A 21,985-nucleotide genomic window follows, 5' to 3' on the forward strand; every position below is an offset into this window, starting at 1 on the left:
GCAGCCCATCCTCCTCTGCATCTCCTCAAAGTCACCCCTCGCTCCTGTCCACTGCAGCTATAACCTGGCACCGCTCGTCCTCCCCCCGACAGGATCTCCGGTACAATTCCCCCCGCGGCGAAGTTCTAATTCAGGCCGGCACGTGGCCCAAATTGAGTTGGTCACGGTTCAAGAGTCCCACCACTGCACCACTGTAAAGTTGCTCTCAGCATCAATATGGAGCGAGACAATAGGAAAACATGAATACACGCCGGAGTGCGCAAGAAGCCTCGCCTCCTGGGATAAAGAAATGAGGAGAGGAAATGAGAACAACACAATTTATGAGGCCGTGAGAAGCTATGGGTGTCATTTTATGGAGAGCATCTCCATCTGTGGATTGTTTCCCTGCAGCAGTTATTATCTTTGGGCTTTGGGCTTGTTGGGGTTTTCTGCCAGACAGGCACAGGTGTGTAAAGCAGGCTTCCCATTTATCTCCCTTCCCATTTACTTTCATTAAATTATATACACACACACACACACACAATGTATATATATATATCACACACACACACACACACACACACACACACACACACACACACAAGCTCCAATCAGAAGTCTTGGCATCATATTACAATACATATTACATATTAGACATAGCAATTTTTTTTTTATTTTTTTTTTAAGGAAACAAAAACAAGAAAAAAAGAATAAAAGTAGTATTTAGAAGTTGTCAATGTGGATGAGCAACATCCAAACTATATAGCCAATTCATTATTCCATAAATAAACAGTTGGTGTACCATACATTCTGGTTTGACTCACTTTGCAAACTGACTTTTATTATGGGGATATTCATTGTTTCCACTGCACCTTTGCCTTGTTGCTGCATTCACATGCCACGTGAAATAATCTGCGCGTATACGTTTTGAATTACGTTACAAAAATAATGTTCTCGTCACTGTTTTACGAGCGAAAAAAGTTGTCACTACAATTTAAAGTCCTAATGGGAATAAAAATCCGTGTTAAAAAAAATACATATTTGTAGTTTATCGCATTAGCCTTGTTTGTTGTGGCGTGTGAGTTTCGCGTGAGGACCTCACAAAATATTTTACGAGTCGCCGCGAACGCAGCATGAGAGTCCCGCCGTGACGTCAGGCGAGTCAGTCAGCTGAGGGAGGAACGGAGGAACTCCGACATTAGAGTCAAACCAGGAAACTGCGGCTGAGAAAGTGAGCCACCGGCCCGGTGTGACAGCACCCCCTCAGTATCAACACAAGGATCCGCGCCGCAACAAGTCGTCCGCACAGCACATTTCGGCTTTTATTCACACCTCAGCCGACGACATGGCCTTTTTCAAGAAGAAAAGCGTCGACGGTAAGTTTGTGTGCTCAAAGCTAAGCTAACTTGTTTTTAGCCGCCGTGTTACACTCGGCAGCGCCGCTGCTGTCATTCCATGATACATTTAGACTGCTTAAACTCGTCGAACCGGTTCTGCCAGGTACCTGAAAGTGAAGTTGGGCTTAAAGAGAAGCTGAAGCGCTGCTGCCAAACTCCGTCTGTTAGCGTCGCTTGAGCAGCCGATTTAAATTACCTTCACCAGATCCTGGAGAAGTACATTGCCAGTATTACCAGTATGCGATGTTCACTGGCGGTGGGTTCCTGTGTGTGGATGGAACAACAGCAACAACGTTAGGCACAAGTTGAACATCCATACAGGAAGCAGGAGTCTGTTTGTATTGCCAGGGTTACACAACACGAACGATCACTGCTGCAACCAACCAACCAATCAATACACGACCAGTCTTAGCGTCTCTGTGTAATTAGTCCTAAATGTTCAAACTCATAAGTGTTTAATTTAACTGCTGCTGGCCAGTTCTGGTTCTGGTTCTGGCTCTGGCTCTGGCTCCGGCTCTGGACGTCTTATTCAGGTTAATAACCCTTTGAGTAGTCCCTCTCTGTCTATGACTGACTAATATTCTAAATCAGTCTAATCATAAACTTGAAGCATCGTGACATCATGCTGTAGTTCCTGTTATCAAGTTCACTCGTGGTTCTTCCAGACAATCTGAGTTCTGAACAGCCATTCAATCCATCTGCTCCAGTGTTTCCCCTGCAGGCTACATAATCAAGCCGACGAGGTCAAATGGGATAGCTTGCCTCTCATTTTATTCCATTTAATGAGTCCATCAGTCTATTTAAAATATAGACTTCATCGTATCAGAGGGCCAAGTGCTCCACCGTGAGGGCAGATTAACGCCTAGCTCGTTTGGATTTAGGCATATGAAGAATATATAACTAGGATATATATATCATTAGAGTACAATGGCTGCAGATTCAAAGTAAGAAGCCGAGAGCTTTTCACAGCACCGCCCAGCCACTCCTGCCATGACCGTCATTCCAGTTTCACCCAGACCGATCGTCTGCATACTCACTGTGCTGTGTTGCCTTCCTTCGCTCCACAACAGGCTGGTGCCACTTCTTCTTCTCCTCCACCGTCGATGTTCTCAACCTGTGCTCTCGTATTCTTGACCCGTCCCGCCTCTCGCTGCTCAGGACGCCTATTTTCGGTCGTTTCGCCCCCGTTTCGGTCGTCTTGATTCGTTTCAGGTTATTTGGCGAGTGAGCGGGGTAGTCGGGGCGTGGGGGGACTCGGATCCCCACATATTTGTAGGACGAAATATCCCTCCCACTTTAATACGTTGGCACAACGTCACCTTTCACGTATACTGTACACGTGACGTCCCTACAAGTGGTCAGACGTCCTCGTGACTTGTCCGTGGTCATGAATTCTTTGTAGAATTTTCATTTTTTACAAGCTTAAATTTTTGGCTTTTGGTTTTACTATCCCCCTTACTATTATGGACCTTGTTCTTACATTAAAAATCCATTTCAGATATTCAATAATCTGGACTTTGGTATTTCCTCCAGTGATATGTCAGTGATTTTCTTGCTTAAAATATTGATTTTTCTTCTTCTTCTTTTTTATTTATTTATTTATTCATTTATTTATTTAATTTTATTTAATTTTATTTAATTTTATTTTTTTTTATTTTTTTTTACAATTTTGCCCAGTATGAATAAATTGCCAACATTTATTTAACCTAAACTAACATTTTGGTGATCAATAAACAATTAAAGATTCAATGCGATAAAGTATGACCATGACAACAAAAATCTAAAATTTTGACTTGTTCAAATTGATACTTTTACCTCTTCTGTAAAACAAACTAAAGATGTATTTTACATAAGGGGAAGAAAAAAAACGCAAAACCAACTGCAGTTGTTTTTGTTATCTGCAACACCTCTGTGTTATTTTTAAAACTGCTGTTTGATGGACCCTGGCCACTGCGGCTGCGTGTCACTGGTGGCTTCAGGGTCAGGCGTTGTGTCTTGTGAGGCCACTTTAGTGGTTTTGCGCTGACTCACTGTAGGCGTGAGCTGCCCAGCCACTCTGCCGTCCTCAGTGGGCAGCGTCGGTACGCGCTCCCAGTCCGCTGCCTGAGCGCTTCGCCTTGCATGCGGGCGCGCGCTCACATGCACGCCATTAAGCCACTGAATGGATGCTTTAGATTTCCACCGAAGACAGCTGACCGAGACGCTGCCCCCCCCCCCCCCCCCCCCACACACACACACACACACTCTCTCTCACCCCGCTGCATTAGGCAGCAGACGGAGTGGCGTTTAAGTGAAAAATATCCTCGGCCTTTCAAGGTTTTGGCTGAACTCATTCGTGGTTTAAAACGTAGCTGGAAGTCAATGATTAAATCGAAGCAAATGACATCATCTTAAATTCATTATCATAACTCTGCACCACTGCCTTTATATGAGGGTCCCTCCGGATCAGCAGCACAGCGTTTTATTCATTTGTGGCTTCATTTTCCTGCTAAAATTGCAACCATTGAAATTTCACAAATGCCATCACGGGTGTGCAGCATGTTTCAAGTGTCAACCACTCCCCCCCCCCCCTCTCGCTTCCTTCAAAAGAAATCATCAAGGAGCAGTCCAGGGACCTGCGCTCCACTCAGAGGCAGATCACCAGAGACAGAGCAGCGCTCGAGAAGGAAGAGAAGCAAATGGTAGGAGGACCACACACGCACACACAAACGCGCACGCAAGGAGAAGAAAGTTTATCTGTTTAAGGCATTTCCAGCAGATTTCTGTGTGTTGCATCAACACTTTACTGGGACCCTTCTGCTCCCCCAAAGCACACACACACACACACACCGAGAAAGATGCACACAACGCTACTTCCTTCTCCTTCTGATTGTCTAATTGCAGCAAAACGAAAAGACGGTAATGATGTGGCACAGTGCATTGCTTCAGGCATCTAAAACTACACCCTACACACACACACACACACACACACACACACACACACACACACACACACACACACACACACACACACACACACACACACACACACCGTTTCCCCTCTACTAGATGAAAAAGGACGACTGTGTCCTCGACCCTCTGTTGTCTTAAGTAAACATCACACAGGACATAATTACCTCCCCAGGGAGACAGTTTTTTATTTCCTGGTAATTCTCTCCGCTAATTAGTCTAGATTTTTGCAGGCATGTTCTGAATAATAGAGAATTACACCAAATAATTCGATGACCCATATCTGCAGGTTCGCACAACACCGGTTGCCTGTTGCACTCTATGATGCATAGCAGTCCAAATGTCTTTTGTGATTTACTTTTCCAGAAATGACAGCGTTGAAACCAAACAGGGGTTAAAATGATGCAGACTTTTCACTTTTAGGACCAAAAACTGCCGTTAAATCAAAGGCAATGATTCCAATGCAGTTGAACTGAAGGTGGATTTGTCTTGTTGTTTTTTTTTTATTATTTTATGTTGCACAGAGCTGTATTGGCACACCCTCATCTCGTTTATCTTCCGCTGACAAGGCAGTAGATAAGACATTCCAACCCTAAAAGCAGCACTGCTTTGTTTCATTTTCTCAATGAAACATTGATGACTGTGCCAGCAGGCAGCACCTCACTGTGATTTGTTTCGCCTGCCCCTCATTGTTTTTGTTCATCATTATTAGGAGGTGCCAGACGAACCTAATGCACCTGTCTTACGCTTGTGCGAGATGCAGATGTGAGTGGGGGGGGAGGGGGTGTGTCTTGTTGATCAAACATTAATAATTGATTATTGTCTCCTAAAGATGCTTTTTAGCACTTGCACAAGAAACAAACAGCACGCACTCGGCCTGTTGTACACAGCACGTTGGCTTCTTGTAGCCTCCAGCCAACCTACTGCACCACTCTCTGGGGACACACACACACACACACACACACACACACACACACACACACACACACCTGCATGTATCCCCACACACAACTTCCCCCTGTGGGCATCAGTCTGTATTGTGGTGTTTTCCAAAGCTAATAGCATTTATTTGCTCTGGAGTGTGTACGGCCAGATCCAGATGACTTTGTTTATTTACTCTGTCTCATTTGAAAACACACCGATCTCTCTTGGGAGTTTTTTTTTCTTTTTTCTTTCTTTCTTAAAGAAATACGTTTCTGTTCATTTATCAATGCATTGTATGTGCGGCACATCTGTGCTTGTGCTTTGCATCAGAATTAGCGATAAAAGCTAGTTTGGAGGGAGGGATGAGCAGCACTTTGCAAGTCAGGGGATGGAGAGGATGCTTGGTGTTTCTGCATTAAGAGCGTTCTGAGATGCTCCCCCCACTCAATGTGATCTTGATGTAGCGCCTGACATGGTTCGGCGTAACATTTCGCACACACGCCACCCATTTGCACGCTGTCTTTACATGTCACAAAGCACAGAGCTATCGCTTGCTCCGCCAGACCTCAGACGCGGCGGAGTGCTATCGGTGTTACGGCACAAATTGTCCCTCTTCACGCTGCAGGAAGCTGAAATTAAGAAGATGGCAAAGGCTGGCAACAAGGACGCGTGTAAGATTCTGGCCAAGCAGCTGGTCCAGCTGAGGAAGCAGAAGACTCGCACGTACGCCGTCAGCTCCAAAGTGACCTCCATGTCGACGCAGGCCAAACTCATGAACTCCCAGATGAAGATGGCTGGTGCCATGGCCAGCAGCGCCAAGGTGAGACGGCCCAAACGTCAAAGAGACCACAAACACAAAGGGCTCCGTTTCTACTGGAGCTAAACACTGCTCTATTTAATGAGAATGGAATCAGTAGAATTCATGTAACCTCGTGGCTCCATTAGTTGTCTCACACTGGAACAGCCGAGGCGTTGATTTGATCCCCAATTAAAGTCAGGTGCGTTTCTGTTTTGTGTGCGAATGGTTTTTAAAGTGTTCTAATTGATAAATGAATGTGTAATCTGCCCAGGTGCCTGCAGTAATAAGGCGCAGGACGTCCTGAGTGGTTTGCTGCGAAGAGTCAGACTCAGCAAACAGGGACGGGTCAAATTTAATTAGACTTGAGCCTAATGGAGTGTGATGTGGTGGGATTTAGAGAAAGAGGGAGGGAGTTAATTATTTAACATCAGGTTTTATTCGTTTATTCATTTATTTTTACATTTTTTCATAATAGAGGACACCACCTTTATACTGAAGTGTGATGTATCAAGAGAGCCGCTGTTTCTGACTCGGCAGGGAAAGGAAACAACCTTTTTTTCAAGTCTTCTAATATTTCTGTAATAAATATCGGTATTTAAGACGAGAGAAGGAGTGAATAGTGTACTGAATAAACAGCCCATCATGTGCTATGAATGGTTTTATTTGTTGGCATTTTATTAAAAACTTGAATTGCATTAAAAAAAAAAAAAAACATTGTGAAAGAGACGGCGGCATGAAAGCCAACACAGAAAGAAATTGGATGAAAACTCTCTGTGTCGTAATGTAACACAACTCGTCTGTGGCGACTTTCCAGACCATGCAGGCGGTCAATAAGAAGATGGACCCGCAAAAGACCCTGAAGACCATGCAAGACTTCCAGAAAGAGAACATGAAGATGGACATGACGGAGGACATGAGTGAGTGGCGTGTGTGTGTGTGTGTGTGTGTGTGGTTTTTAATTTTGATGATCGTGGCAAATCCCATGACCCACTGACATCACACACTCGCTCAGCTTCACTCCTTGCTGTCTCCCTCTCTCCGTCCAGTCAACGACACCATGGACGACATCTTCGAGGAATCCGGCGACGAGGAGGAATCTCAGGACATCGTCAACCAGGTTCTGGATGAGATCGGCATCGAGATCTCAGGGAAGGTACGACGGCAAACCCAACGCTCGCTCGCCCGTGCGTGCGTGCCAGACGTTAAGTTTCACCGCACGCCGCTGATCTTTACGTCGCTCCAGCGGTGGAACGCGAACACTAAATGCCTCCCGTGGATTTTTACCCATTACTGCAAATGTGCTCCAGCTGCCACACGGTGGGGCTCGCCCTCAGCTCTTCCCCGCTCTGTCTGTGCGCTGCAGTCCAGTGTGTCTGCTTGGCTGCCCATATGCCGTGTGTCTGGCTCCCCCTGCGGGCCTTTATGAGTTATTACCCCTCATAACGCTCTGCAGACCTCACAAATTGTCCAATAAGTGTTCTCACAGCTGGAGAGAACAAACAGGAGCAGGACAGGTTGATCTGATTTTTTTTTCTCCCCCCCCACCCCCCAAACCCTCCCTGCTCTCCATCAAAGGGGTGATTTCTTCCTGCTCGTCCCCGATAAAGGACCGAGCAGCTGAGTCCTTGAGTTTTATTATCTCACGTAAAGGAAAGAAAGAATAAACACTCTTCTAGGATGCCTTTAGGAATGTGACCGGCTGTGAGAAATGAATGCCAGCTTGTGATTTATATAATGTTTGATGATACATGTGAAGCAGGGATGGGCAAAGTTTTTGACTGGTGGGGCCACAATGGGTTCTAAAATGTGACGGAGGGGGCTGGAGCAGCAGCAGATGGATGAAGTGTTTTGGTGAACAACCTCAGGAGAAAAATATATCATGGCATCTGTAGAAAACGTGTTTTAATATCTGTTGAATATGAACAAAAGCGTTACAACAAAATCAGTGTCTTTGAAGCCCCACCGTGTTCAGCTCTTTGCTGAAATTACTCTGATAACACAAAAAAAAAAAAAATGACTGACTGACTATTAATATCATTTCCGGCTGGATTAAAAAGCTTAACGGGCCGCATTTGGCCCCCGGGGCCATAGTTTGCCCACACCCGATGCAAAGGCTTCCATTTTGACTGACGGTCTTCTCCTGCCGTGTGTGTCCAGATGTCCAAAGCTCCGGCCGCAGGAAGGAACCTCCCCAGCGCCTCGGCGGCCAAACGCGCCAACATCACCGACGACGAGATCGAGCGGCAGCTCCGAGCCCTGGACGTGGAGTAGAGCCGAGGCCGTCGCGCCTCCCGCGTTTACACGAGCGACCTCGAACCGAACCGATTGATACGGACACTTTGTGCATACGCTCATTTTGAACATGCAATTCAATGCCACAACAGGTGTAGCAAACGTAGATACGCCCAACACACACACACACACACACACACACACACACACACACACACACACACACACACACACACACACACACACACACACACACACGACTCTAAAACGCATGCATCTTCTTTGCAACTTTACTAACACATGCATATTCAAACGCTCCCCCAGAAGGCCGTTAACGGCACTGCGTCTGGTTTTACCGCCGCTGAATGTTTCCGATCCCTGAGGACGAACGCAGCGTGGACGGTTGACCCGCACAGTTCTGAACCTCCCACACGGCTGCTCAGCGGCCGTCTCCTGTCTTAATAAGGGCTCGAGTGGATGTGAAATGACTTCGCCGCTCTGCCGCGTTCAGGTTCAAACTGAATTAGCTGCGTTTTATCAGCCGCCGTGCAGGCTGATGTAACGCCCCCCCCCCAAAAAAAAAAACATTCACCATAGGGTCTATTAGCGAAGTAATTCTCTTGTTTTTTACTGTCCCTGGGTGCGCGACCCTTTGAACTGCAGGCGATGCAAGGCAGGCAAACACACGCATGTGAGAGCTATATCTGATATTAGACTTAAAGAAAAGTGTGGCATATCGAAATCAGTCGGTCGATTGTACCGAGTAATCACCTTGGTTTGATTCTGGGTTCTTGGTGGATCTTTCCTATGTTTGTTGTTTTGATTACGTATTTATACTGGGCATGATGGGATTTACACAGTGATTGCAGGACGACGCCGGTCCTGCGGTCTCTCTTCTCTGTCAGCTGCTGTGCAGTTACTGTCATTTGTTGTTGTTGTTTGAAGCTGCCTCTCTCTTACAAACACTTACACACACACACACACACACACACTGAGTTGTAAAATGATGGCAGTGATATTTCATAAAATGACACTGTGATTCCAAAAGAGTTTTTTCCACCTTAAGGCTGAAGCTGAGAACCCTGCTGAGAGATTTCTTCACGGCCACTGGCTTCGTGACAGTGATGGAGACGTAATATTAAATCTTTGTCTCTCTCCGCTTCTCCGGCCTTTTGTTTTCATATTATGATAATCCCCCACCATAGCCAAAACATGTTGAAAATGTCAGTCTTGTTTGTCAGCGACATGGCCAATTCATACTTAGTCGGTTTTCTTTTCTCTTTTTCTCATCATGAATCGTTTCTTTCCTGTCCTCTACCTGTTTAATGGTTTGTTTTGATCGTGAGCAAGAATAATGTCCAAAGCAGATTTTGACATTTAGTGCAGCTCCATGGCTAAAATAAAAATCTCAGCATTTTCTTTTTCTTTCTTTTTTAAGAAAAAGGTACAAACTCCTCTTTTTCTTTAGTCATTGTAAAGTGACTTTGTAAAAGGTTGATGGCTTTTTTTTAAAGGAATAAAATTTCTTCAGGTAAAGTTTGTTGAGCTGCTCGTCTTTGTCATTCACACCTACATTAATATTTGAGATGATGCACACAGACCTCAGTGTTTTTAGGTGTTCAGGTGCAGTCGTGGCTCTCCTTTCATTAAAACAAGACCTTTTGTGTTTTTGCTCTTTTTTTTTTAAACACATTGTGTTTGTTTAAGTGAGGTGCTGCAGAATTTTGGAATATTTTCAACGACACTGCTCCTTGGTGACCTTTTAGTTAAAAGTGCAGAGCTAAAAACCAATTAGCCGCTTAGTTTGCATTAGTGAATGCACTTAATTTGTTGATCCTCAGCCTGTAACATGCAAAGTCAGAACAAAACACACAGAACAGAACATGCCCTCCATATTGTGGAACGATTCTGTAATAAATCATTGTCTTTATTTCTGAGTAACGGCACAAACAAACCAAATGTCGAATATATTTAAGACTCCCATCACCGAGTCACTGCATACACAGCAGATCATTTGGATTTAATGCACATTATCTGACAGTGGCGCCGACTGGAGACTGGAGTGAGTTATATAGCGTAGCGTCACATCGTCAGCTGCTGATGACCCAGATGCAGACCATTTCCCAGACAGCGCTTGGGTTGGCTCAGTTCTTTATTGATTGCAGTGCTAACAGCTTTTGTGGTTGTTTTTTTTTAATGTCTTGTATATCTGACAGTTCCACCCATTACATTTCGGCTTCTTACCTTAAACTGAACTCAAGTCTTCTCTATTGTCAGATAAATTATCATTTTCAGCTCATAAGAACTCTGAATGGCACCATACATTTTCCCTACTGAGCACATCTGCAGTGTATTTATCTGACATTTAAATCATGTTGAATTAAGGCACATCATATCCGTCTTGAGCAGATTTTATTTCATCTCCCTGCATTAATGCCGTGTTATGACTACAGAAACTGTAGATCTTCTGTTCGATTTATTTGCCCCCCCCAGAAATAGAGAATAAAAAGACATTCGCCATCAGTCACCCCCGAAAGCAGGTCAGTGTCGACTGGCTGATGTTCCTCTTCTACTGTGACACTTTGTCAGGGAGGCAACAGCTGAGCCGCAACATCACAACAAAAATGAAAAATCAAAGTCGTCTTCAGGCAGAGAAACGGCAGATGCCAGATCTATTTGTTAGAGTGTCAGATGTCACCACTGTCGACAGCTTCAAGTCATACATCAAGAAATAAGTTCTTTGCAGACAAGTAGATAGACCTAATATATTAGATTTCAAATAAATAAACTGAACTGAACTTTATATATGTACTAATGAAGTTAAATAGACATTTGGAACACTTAAAAAGATATTTTCATATGAAAGTTGAACAAGCACAAACACCAGCACAAACAATCACAGACACATTCTGAACAATAAAAAAAAAACAAACAGATTTTCTTTTTCTTGAAGAAAAAAATAAAAAAAGTAATTGTCAATTTCGAGAAAGGCACAATTTCATCCAGCATGTGTTCCTTATAAATTTTAGAAACCCCTGATGGGTGTGCTTGGAAAAACAGAAAAACCAACAAAAAGCTCCAACTAAGACCAACTACAGTCCAAGGTTGAGTGCATGCAACTGTCAGCTCAGCCTCAGGCAGCTGCAGCAACAAACCTTCAATTTCTACTAAAGAATCCAAAACCTACTGACACAAAATAGCTGTTAATAGACATAAAACACTGTTACTTAAAGAGCACGGCAAAATTAAAGATTTTTCTTTTAAAGGCTGAAAAGAAAAAGATTTGCAGACACTGTTGAGGAGATTTCTTTCAGTGGCTTGGCTTGTTTCTGACGCTATTTTTGACATTTAAATCAACAGAATTGTTTATGCGCCTCAGTCAGACCTCACCTCTTAGAAGTCATTGGTGAAGAAATTTCTGCATACCACATGTTTATGTAAAAACAAACAAACAAACAAACAATAAAACCCTCCTGTGAGAAGACAGGAGCCTTCAGACCAGAATTAAATACGTTCTTTGGTTTCACACTGACTTACGTCAGTGGTCTTTGGGTTTTATTCATCTGCGTGATGCAGTTTGAGCCCATTTTGCCCAGACAGGAACTGAGGTTCAGGCTGGTTTTGACCCGTTTCTCCCTCTGCCGCCTGTTGCAGAACCACACGCGGACCACCTCCTTCTCCAGGTGGAGGCCTTTGGCGATGCGAGCTATTTCCTGCGACGACGGCTTGCTTTTCTCCACAAAGCTGTGCTCCAGCGCCTCCTTGGCTCCAAGGCTGCAGAGGCAAAGACACCATGAACACGGTGCACGTGCACACTCGTGTACTGCCCCACTACAACACCGCGCTGTACCTGATGGTCGTTCGCCGCTTCCTCTTCCGCTCGTTCATGCCTATTTTGTCGTTGTACAAGGCTGCAGGAGGGAGAGAAAGATTCAAGGTTGCTGAAGGTTCCCTGCAGGTTTGCAGGCAGCAATGACACCACAGAATGAAGTCACAAGTCATGAGCTGAACGAGCGACCGCTAATTCTATTTAACCCGCTGACTCTCTGACTCACTCTCTTTTTGAATTTCTACATGAGCTCCATGTTATGAATCACCACATGGCTCCTTCCTTACTAGTGGATCTCCATTCATACAAACAGCCTCAGTAAAAATATATCACCGATTGATTTCTAATGACGAAACAAACATATGCTTATACAACGTATTTATTTGATTTCATTCCTTGCTTATGGGACCATAAAAAAAAAGATAGAAGCTCTGCCAGTTTCCACCACATGCCACCGAAAGAACCTTCAAAACACGACTTGGACTTCTGTTGCAGTGTTTGGGCATTCTTTTGCTTTATTTTTTCTTAGAAAAGAAGTGCTGGAGAGGGGCGACTCACCTCCGGCCAGCTCGGCCTCGTCCAGCCATTTGGCCAGAATGGCCTTCAGCTTGCAGGCGTTCTTGAAGCTCAGCTGCAGGTTCTCGAAGCGGCAGATCGTGGTTTGGCTGAACTCGGAGCCGTGCACTGCAGCCAGGGCCTCGCCCACGTTGGTCTGCGTGTAGCCTGGCGGTCGGGGGAGAAACAAAAATTCAGCGTGAAAACAAGCGGAGCCAAGGACGTCGGCTATACCAGCGTCTGGTGGGACTCCATCGTCATCATCATCCTCACCCAGTTTGATCCTGCGGATTTTGAAGTCGTTGGCAAACATCTCCAGCTCCCGGATCTGCGGGGAGTCCATGGCGGGAGCGTCCTCAGCATCCCGCACGCTCTTCCTCTGGGTGTCAGCCTTGACCTCGGCAGCGGCGCCGGGGCCCCCGGGGGCCTCATCAGTGGAGAGGAAGGCCGAGGGCAGCGAAGAGAAACCGTGGCTCCACGCACAGGAGCCGCTGCTCAGACCGTGGTCTGGAAACTTGTAGAGGCAGGGGGCGAGAGAGCCTGAGAGAGAGAGAGAGAGAGAAGGAATAAGTGGGAGTCCCGATGGAGTCAGACTGTCAGCAGGGGGCCGAGGGCGGAGTGGCCACTTTTCCCTGGTGGATCGGCAGAGCGGTTATTTCCACAGTGGGGAGAGAAAAAACAGTTTAAATGGTCCCAGGAGGCAAAGTGAGAACTCAAAACTGGTCTTTGCAGCTAATTCCACTCTTTAAGAAAAAAACTTTATTTTGATTTATTTGAGAAAGATAAGCAACAATGTTTTTTTTCCGAACGCCTTGCAGCCTTTTGTCCCAGTTCTTTTTTGTGTGTGCAAAAGTCGAGCGACAACAGCACTTTAAAAGTCCTCTGACGGGGAGGCTTCCTTTCTGCCACTGCATATTTATCCTCGCAGTTTAACAAGCACTTTTCTTACCCGGAATTCAGCCTCGACTCCCTTCCAGGTTCACAAAGCTCACATCACTTCTCTCATTTGAAAAAGGTTTTTGTGTTCGGCAGAGGCCACACATTCCCTTGAAAAGCAAAAGCAAAAGCAAGAGAAAAAAAATGATTTCCTTTTCTCTGTGATCACCTAACATGGCACTGACTGCTGCTGATGTGGAAACGCAGAGGAGAGTTGGCATGGACGACGCTGTCAAGAGTTTTTTTTTTCTTTTTTTTAATGGAAAATTAATTTTAAAAAAGTTCAGTTGAGTTGAAAATGATAATAAGCCGATTTTTTTGTGCAACAGTCTGCATAGCAACACAGAGAGCGAGAGAGAGAGAGCTCCAACAAAGACTGCCTAATGTTTAAAGTTGTCAGTACAACACTACCCTCTGGTGGAGGGAGGCTGTAGCGCAGTGCAAACTCCACTTCAACACTCCAGGGTGAAAGGAGTGGCAGCTCTCCCCGACCCTCCCATTTATATTTTAGATTCTTCACAGGTACACAACATAAACTTAGGTGACATGACTTGGATGACAAACGTAGGTCTATTTTTCCTGATTTTTAAACGTTACACACATTAGTTACCGAATTAAAGTCGTTTTCTCTCTGCTTTTTAACTTGATCGAGAACCCATGTGAGATAACTGAACGTTACGTATCTACGAACAGAAATAGGAAAAAAAAAAAAAATCAAAGTCACAAGTAAAGTTGGCAAGTTAACAAGTTCAGTGGCCACAATTGAGTAAAAGTGAACATCAGATGAGATCCGATCCAACCAGGTGTTTTTACGACCGCGTCAGGCTGTGATACACAGCGGCCATTAACTTGAGTCTTGCTGAAGCCAGTGGACAGAGGAGAAAAGCCTTTGCCGTTGTTCTCTGCTCTTCTGTTAGTGAAGAAAACAGCCCAGTTCTGATGGAACCGCAACCATTGCAGCACCCACGCTGCTGCTGCTTCCTTTGTTGCCATCCAGGATGAAGAAACAAACAACCACCACTGTCTTCTCTCAGGAAGCCCACTGGTTCAGTCACATTCTAACAGGCTGCAATGTCTGATAGACTCGAAATTTCTATAATCCACCCGCCTTTGCTTCAAGGTATGTCAGATACCACCGTTGGGCTTTGAGCGGATTTACCTTGGATGACAATCTGCAAGTGTGACAACTGCTTCAGCTGCATTAATAAGAGTCAAACGGAGGGAAACTGTGCTTGTGCTGGCCTGCAGCCGACCTGCACCTGAGTTTCAGAGAAAACGTGGGAAATCCTACATGCTGGTTTCCCCCTCGTCCTGGAGGTGAGAGGGTGGACCGACTTCATTAAAGTCTTGCAGGTTCTCCCGCTCTATGAGAACATCAACGCTTTTTAACGCCTCGCAGCTTCTGGCTGCGGCTGTCGGCGCTGCAGGCGGAGAGTCCAGCCAATCCGCCTCATTTGTGCCCGGCGCAGTGCACCGCAGCTCTCCGGGGAGCGCACGTGCAGCTGCTCTGCGCTGCCCGCTGCACTTATCTGTGCGCTTGTGGAGACAGCCGGGACAGCAGAGCAGCTCCGCATGTGGTGTGTGTGTGTGTGTGTGTATGTGTGTGCACACGAGGCCCTCGCAGTCTTCTGTTTATACACGAGGACAGAACCTCCTCTCGGCTGTTGTTTCATGAGTGTCTCCCTGCAAACCGAAAGCCCGGCGTCGTCCTCCATCCCCAGCTGCCTCCTTCCAGCAAACAAGCGCCTGTTGACACAGCTGTGAGGGAGCATCGCGCTGCTCCAGACTCCCCACAATCATTTCTGCAGCTTTTTTTCCCTTCTATTCCCCCTCCCCCCGACAGAAAAAGCCGCACTCTGACCTTGTCTCACTGTTGCCATAATTATGTCTGTCTGATTCCATTCAGCCCAGGTTGTCTCTATGAAATTCTTTTGGTTCTTTGTTCACAGGCGCGTTACAGAACTCCATCCAGATCTTCTTCACTCTTAGAACTGACCTCCACGCCGCGACAAGTCAATGCAACCCACCACACCAACATCAACGAATGTCTGAACATTTTCTTACCACATGAAAAAGCCCTGGTCAGAAAAGTTCAGACTCGCTTCACTTTGCAGGTCTCTAACACGAATTCCAGGGAGCCACCGAGCTCGATAAGGACGTCGGCGTCTGTATTGTCAGCCGAAGAGGTCCCCTTTGCACGTCAATGTCAACGTAAATATGTAAATGTGTTTCCACGTATTCGACTGGCAGTGAGGAATTCAAGTGGTTGGCTTGTCTGTGCGCGACAGGTTCGTCCAATCACTTTCCAAGTCGTGCCTCGCATCTCCAAGTGGGTTCCGTGCATCAGCAGACAGACTCATCATGCGAACAGAAGGAAAACGTTCCATCTGGAGCGCCACGATATACCGTCACTGCCACCGCCTGGATCTACAAGTCACACCATTAATCTCCCAGGATGCACCGCGTCTGACTAACTGTCGTGAAACGTAGTCTTTTCTTTTTCAAACAGACACATCAACTCCCTGGTGGAACCACCTGCTGTTTCATTCTCAATCCAGATGCATCCAGTGCAGCGCATGGCATGTTGATGGCACGTTTGTATGAGGCGGTTTGAAGGAGCAGCTCGATGTTGCAGCTCGAGGGATGAAAACGCAACTTTTGCCAAAAGAAGCAATCTCCTTCCCCGCGAAAATGTTAATTGCTCTGCGTCACCGCGGTCACCTTTGGCTTTTCTTTCAGATCCAACTTAAGTCCCACTTGATTTGATCAGGAAAGAAAAAAAAAAAAAAAAAAGCGATTAATATGTGTTTCTTAAACTTTTGAGACTTACTTGAGACTCCCAAACTTTTGTCCCCATTTTCCAGCACCGTTTCTCATTTGTTTTTAATTATTTGGAGGGATTAGAGTGCAGGACGTCGGCTCGGTGACATCCAGTCAGACTAATAGTCGGTTGGACAAGCCAAGGTGTTTTCAACTTAAGCGTACAATAGATATTGCAGCCTGCTGGAGTTATTTCCCCCCCATCAATTTAGTTCATTCCAGCTCCTGAGAACACGACAACTAAGTGAGTGCGAACACACGGACACACATCCAATCTGCTGCGCCATGCAAATAAATAAATAAATAAATAAATAATAAGCAAGCGGTCAAAAGCGCCATGCAAACAACCCGTCGACCAGCATCGACAAATGCCGCTCATGCTGGCCACACGGTAAACAACTTCAAACCCCTGATCAGCTCACCAGTTAATTACGGCAGAGGAGTCTAAAAAAATTGGTTTCATTTGGAGTTCTTACATTTTTTTTCCTCTTTGTTTTGTTTCACTGCTACAAAACACAACAACGCCAGAACAGGCAGCTGACAGTATTTGCCAGCCTCCATGTGTTTTTTTCTGCTTAAGTCAAATTAGTGCGTGTGAGCGTCTGTGAGGTCTGTTGCCTGAGAGTGCGACTGCATGCAGCAGGTGTGTGGCCATGTGGTCTGAGGGAATTGTCTGGTGTGTGAGTCAGTCAGGAGGATTTGTTCTTTTCTTTTTGGCTGTTCCCTTTGGGGGGGGGGGGGGGGTAATTGTACAGAGAATTTTTTTGTGCATCATTTGTTTGGATTGAAAAAGAAAAGCAATCTAGGCACTTGGAAATGACAATAAAAGCTAAAGCAAAAAAATAAAAAAAGTCACAAAAAACGGTTAAGGTCTTCATCGCGTTGGCAAAATGTTCAGGTTTTTAAGAAATTCTCAGTCGCAAGTCAACACAGTTGGACCATCTGGTCATTGTCAGAATTTAAAGCCAAACACAGCCACCACTGGCCCCACCTATATAGTGGCTCCAGCCAATAGGAGGCACTCACATGACCTGGTTAATGTTTCACACCAGGTGAAACACATAGACGATAATGACACCATGAACTGCACTGAGATGAGATCACATGCCTAATCTTAAAGTGCACACTGTTGGAGCATTAAAAAAAACACAACAACACATCCAACAGTGATGAAAACATGTTTCAAGTGTGGTGCTGTGTGTGCTTAAAGTGAATAATCCAGTGTGTGGCCGCCGCTGTTAATCCTTTTGGAATGACGCCATTATTTCCTACCAACTTCAAGCCACTGACGTCCAGAAAAAAAGGAACTACCGCAAAACCTGCGTCATTGTTTGACACTTAAGGAGCAAACGCTGTGAAAAGAGGCCTGTTTGTTTGCTTTAAATCAGGCGCCGGCAGTTTTCCTGATGTGTTTACAACCAGGAGCTCAATGTCGACGGTGCAACGTTGTGTATTAAATGAACTCCCCACAAAAACAAAAATAAAAAACAATAACACAATTTTGTCTTGAGTGTTACCCCATCACCTCTCGCCAGTAAATAGTCTTGTGTTTAAGGAGCAGCTCCCCGAGTGTTCGAGCCCCGGGATGAAAGTAATCACACCTCAAAGTGATTGCGAGTGAAAATTCTTAAATGAAATGGAAGCAAAACCCAAATGATGACTCCAGCGGTGGAGATAATTGTGTTGCGTTGATGTTTGTGTGAGTCGGGGAGGAGAAGAGGAGGAGGAGGGAGGTGGTGATGGGGGTGGAAGAAGAACGGGGAGGGAGGGTGTGGGGGGGTATCTGATGGCAGTTTACCTTGCAGGTTTGCGCCGCTCACCATGTTGGGGTGCGGGACGGCGCAGGTCTGCAGGATTCGGGTCTGTGAGAGGCTGGCGGAGAGCATCTCCTGGGCTGCCGAGAGATGGAAGGAAGGATAAGGAGGAGAAAAGAGAAAGGAAGAAGAGAGAGGAAAGCTTTCATTTTGATAATCACGTTCCCCGTCCGCCAGTCTGAGCAATAACCTTTATCAAAAGCCTCGTCTCCGGCCTTGTTGCTGCTGACGTTTTAATATCGGCGCGGCCGTGATTCAGTGTTGGCGTGTAATGTTGCCTCTTTGTCCTGTTGTGTATTCAGGCTGCAAGTGTTGACAGGGTGAGGATTGAGCCTAAAATAGGTAACATTGTTTTTGTTGTATTCATCCAAATACCAATAATTATCAGTAGATTTTGAGTAGATTAGAATTTTCTTTTTTTAGCCAATTGCTTGATGTTCTTGTCGGTGCTTTTCTCCTTTTCTGCTTTTTCCCTCCACGGATGATGACGGTTTTAAATAGTCTATCTGCCGTCCTTCCTGTGTTCGTCTGGTATTTGTATTATTTTTTTGGATCCGGTTTGAAAGTGTCCATAGAGACATGCAAAGCAAATATTTTGTTCCGTGGTTTATTTCTTCTTGCCCACCTCGACCATCACTGTACCATTTCCTGTTTCGACTATGCAACTGATTTTAAATGACGGCTATCCTGCTGCCAAGCAAACCAAACCCACTTTTCTTCTCTCCTTTATTATATGTTGTTTTCTTTGCCACCTGACAGTCTAGCCGACTTGATTTTGTGTTTATGTCCTTTTTTAAATAGAAAAAAAATAACATTGTAGCACAAAACATTGGCGTCCTACGGCCTGGTTAATGAACCGTATTGTCTTTTTTTTCACACTCACAATTTTTCTGGCTACTGTAGCCAAAAGAAACACATTTCCAAACACAAATTTTTGAATTTCTATGTTGAGTTTCTTGGACGCTGCTGAACCAGATACGGGCACTCACTCACCTGCCATCATGCCGTAGGTGGCCTGCTGGTTGCTGTAGTGGCAGGGCGTGACGGGGTAGTGGAGGCCTGCCGGGTTGTTTCCGATGGCAGAGGCGGAGAGGTGCATGTGAGGGCGCTTGGCGGGCTGACCCAGGGACAGGCCGGAGGACACTGTCGGGGACAAATCACATTCAAATGTGAACACAGAGACCTGGATCCAGTCCGATCTAGTGAGATCCAGTGAGTGACAAGTCCTGGACCAGATGTAGGGCCAGCTTTAAGACACAGTTCAAGTCTTAACTTGAATCCTGACTTTTCGAATGTGAGTCCTGCCGTGAGGCAGCAAAAAAAAAAAAAATGTGATGTGACCGCAGTATTATCAAGGGTAAGGCAAAGTTCCCTCTGTGTCCCCAAAAAAAACTTCCCACTGAGGATATAAAATGTGATGAAACCTGGGCTGAAGAAACCCCATCAAATCAGACAATGACAGGAAAAGATGAAGGCAGCGGCTAATTTCAGATTTTACCAAAGACTAATATTTCCAGAGGGTTGGAGATGTGATTACAGTCTGAGTTCAGACCTTTTTTTTCTTCTTCGCTCTACCTCTCCGGAGAAATATCAGCTTCAGCAAATCTGGTTGCTGATGCTGCACTTCTTCTTCTTCTTCTTCTTCTTGGGGGAAGCGACAGTCAAACCTGTGATGGATGTCGCGCCAACGCAGCCCCGTTCACGAAAAGCGGCTCCGACAAATGTCTGGCACTCTGCGCGGTGGGAACTCGCAGAGAAAAACACCCTGACAGCTGCTGCCACCAAGGTGTTCTCAAAGAGGAACAAGGGATCTGCTATGCGGGAAAATGTTCCGCACGATCAAATTCAATCCAGGCTCACCTGCGGGTCTCTGTCGCGGCGAGGACCAGCGGCCGGTCCGTCAAACTCATTAAAACGCCCTCGAAGCAATCACGCACCCAGCGGGATCGGCAGAGCCGAGGCCGCTGACTGGATGCGTTCGTATAATCACGATCGCTTTGGGGATAAATGTTCGTTTTCCTCAGTGAGAGGAAAACTGCGGAGGATTTCCATTAGCTGTCGGTCGTGAGCGGTATATATCAGAGTATATGGGAGCCTGAGGTGAGGTGAAGCTCGCCTGCAGCACCCAGGACACTGTTTGGACCAATCCGTGTGACTCCTACCCCGTACCCTCGCACACTTTCCATGTCACGGTGCCACGCAGCTAAAGTGCTTCTGGGATTAAACAACGTGGAAACGCTGAGTGGATAATGGCTCACTTTGCTCAGCCAGGAAGACTCTCCGAACAGATGCTGTACAGTGGCGTTCACTGCATCCACACGGCTGTACTGTGCGGCGTGTCGATGGAAAACGGTCGGAACTTTGTGTGAGTCTGTACTTTGCTGGATTACCGAAGCGCAGGCGACAAGTCAACTGGCATTTTGCAAAAGTCATGAATCTCACTGATTTGACTCACTTGTCGAAACATAGTTCTGAAAACTCTAGACTGCCCATGTGAGACCATTGCAAAGACGTGTTCGTGGAGGGGACGGCGTCAGCAGGTGCAGTGGAAATTACAACACAAGGTGCGTCTCCATGAACCTTAAAAATGCTCAAATTAAATAATTAACCGTATATTTGCCTCATGGTGTGTAATGCGTAGACATTGGAGGAGTCTGAAAGAACTTCAAGCATCGTCAAAGACTAAGACTTTGACCAAAAGCAAAAAAACATGATCATATAGAATTGGAAATTGGAATTGGAAATTAGGCTTTTGAGGGTTTTCCAACAAAAGCAAAACATTTGAAATGATGGAAAACCTTTGGATGGACGGCAGCAGCTAATATCACTGCAATGGAAATAAATCTGCCAATTTTACCTATTCATCAATTATTTTTATTATATTACCACCGGGCATCCTACGATGACTGGACGACAAGTCAGACAAACGTTGCACCAAGCCGGCGCTGTCGAGTTGAAGTATTATTCTGGGAGTTTGGACGGGCGTGTGTGGGTCTTTACCTGGCGAGACCATGCTGTGGGCGTGGGACGCGACAGGCAGTCCGTCGCCGCCGCTGGCGTGGTGCATGAGGATGGGCAGCGGCGAGTCGAGGGTGGGGGGGGCGAAGGAGTCGGCGCTGAAGGCCTGGCACGCCATCGTCCCTCGGCCTGAGGGGACGCCTCCTTTGTGTGGCTCCCCCCGGTGGTTCGATCTGGGCTTGTTGTGCCGCCTCTCATGTATTGTCTCCTGCCGCTCGACTCTTTCTTCAAGCCTCCCTGTGCTTTTTGTCTCCGCTCGGCCTTGCCTTTTCTCGTCGCTGGCGCCTGGTCCTCGGCTCCAAGTCTTGTTGTCGGAGGGGAAACTGGTTACCTGAGCTGATGCTAGTAACTGTGCTATAACACGTCTGGTCTGTCAGCGACTAGAACTTTCTCTCCTCCAGCCCTCTGCGATGCATCCCTCTGTTTTCCCCCTGCTGCAATTACAGATGCTCGTCACCAACCTCAGCATTTTCGCCTACTGCAGGTATTTATATCCCTCCCACCTGCAGCCTGCTGGCCGGCCGGCCCTCTCTTGACCTATGGAGGCCCCTCATTACCCAGCCAGCCCGCTCACCACGCCTCGCCAACCCACCAATCCTGTGTCAGCGCCGCCGTCACTTCTCCTCATCCCGCTCCCAAATCCAGGATTAGGGTCCGGAGCGGCGGAGAAACCCGATCCGCCCGTCGCTCCATCTTTCCCACTGATTGCAGGGCTGTGCGGTGGGAACAACAA

The 21,985-nt window shown here is 46.2% G+C and overlaps 2 protein-coding genes across 2 annotated transcripts; one reads left to right on the plus strand and one right to left on the minus strand.

The window, feature by feature from the left end:
* The first annotated feature begins 1,158 nt into the window (after positions 1–1,158).
* LOC142897487 (charged multivesicular body protein 2b-like) lies at positions 1,159–9,820 on the plus strand. The gene is made up of 6 exons (XM_076039865.1): positions 1,159–1,355; positions 3,966–4,057; positions 5,875–6,069; positions 6,863–6,965; positions 7,095–7,201; positions 8,206–9,820. The coding sequence occupies exons 1-6, from the start codon at positions 1,325–1,327 to the stop codon at positions 8,317–8,319; spliced, it is 642 nt and encodes a 213-aa protein (XP_075895980.1). The 5' UTR covers positions 1,159–1,324; the 3' UTR covers positions 8,320–9,820.
* A 1,993-nt stretch (positions 9,821–11,813) lies between these two features.
* On the minus strand, positions 11,814–21,636 carry pou1f1 (POU class 1 homeobox 1). Its single transcript, XM_076039891.1, has 7 exons — positions 21,235–21,636; positions 19,228–19,377; positions 18,219–18,314; positions 12,938–13,204; positions 12,668–12,832; positions 12,131–12,191; positions 11,814–12,054 (listed from the first exon to the last, which is right to left on the minus strand). Exons 1-7 carry the CDS (start codon positions 21,368–21,370, stop codon positions 11,814–11,816), a joined length of 1,116 nt encoding a protein of 371 aa, XP_075896006.1. The 5' UTR covers positions 21,371–21,636.
* Between the last annotated feature and the right edge of the window lie 349 nt (positions 21,637–21,985).

The sequence above is a fragment of the Nelusetta ayraudi genome, unplaced genomic scaffold, assembly GCF_046127955.1.
Source record: "Nelusetta ayraudi isolate G7.1 ecotype Tasmania unplaced genomic scaffold, CSIRO-AGI_Nayr_v1 ptg000060l, whole genome shotgun sequence".
In the NCBI taxonomy this organism is placed as follows: domain Eukaryota; kingdom Metazoa; phylum Chordata; class Actinopteri; order Tetraodontiformes; family Monacanthidae; genus Nelusetta; species Nelusetta ayraudi.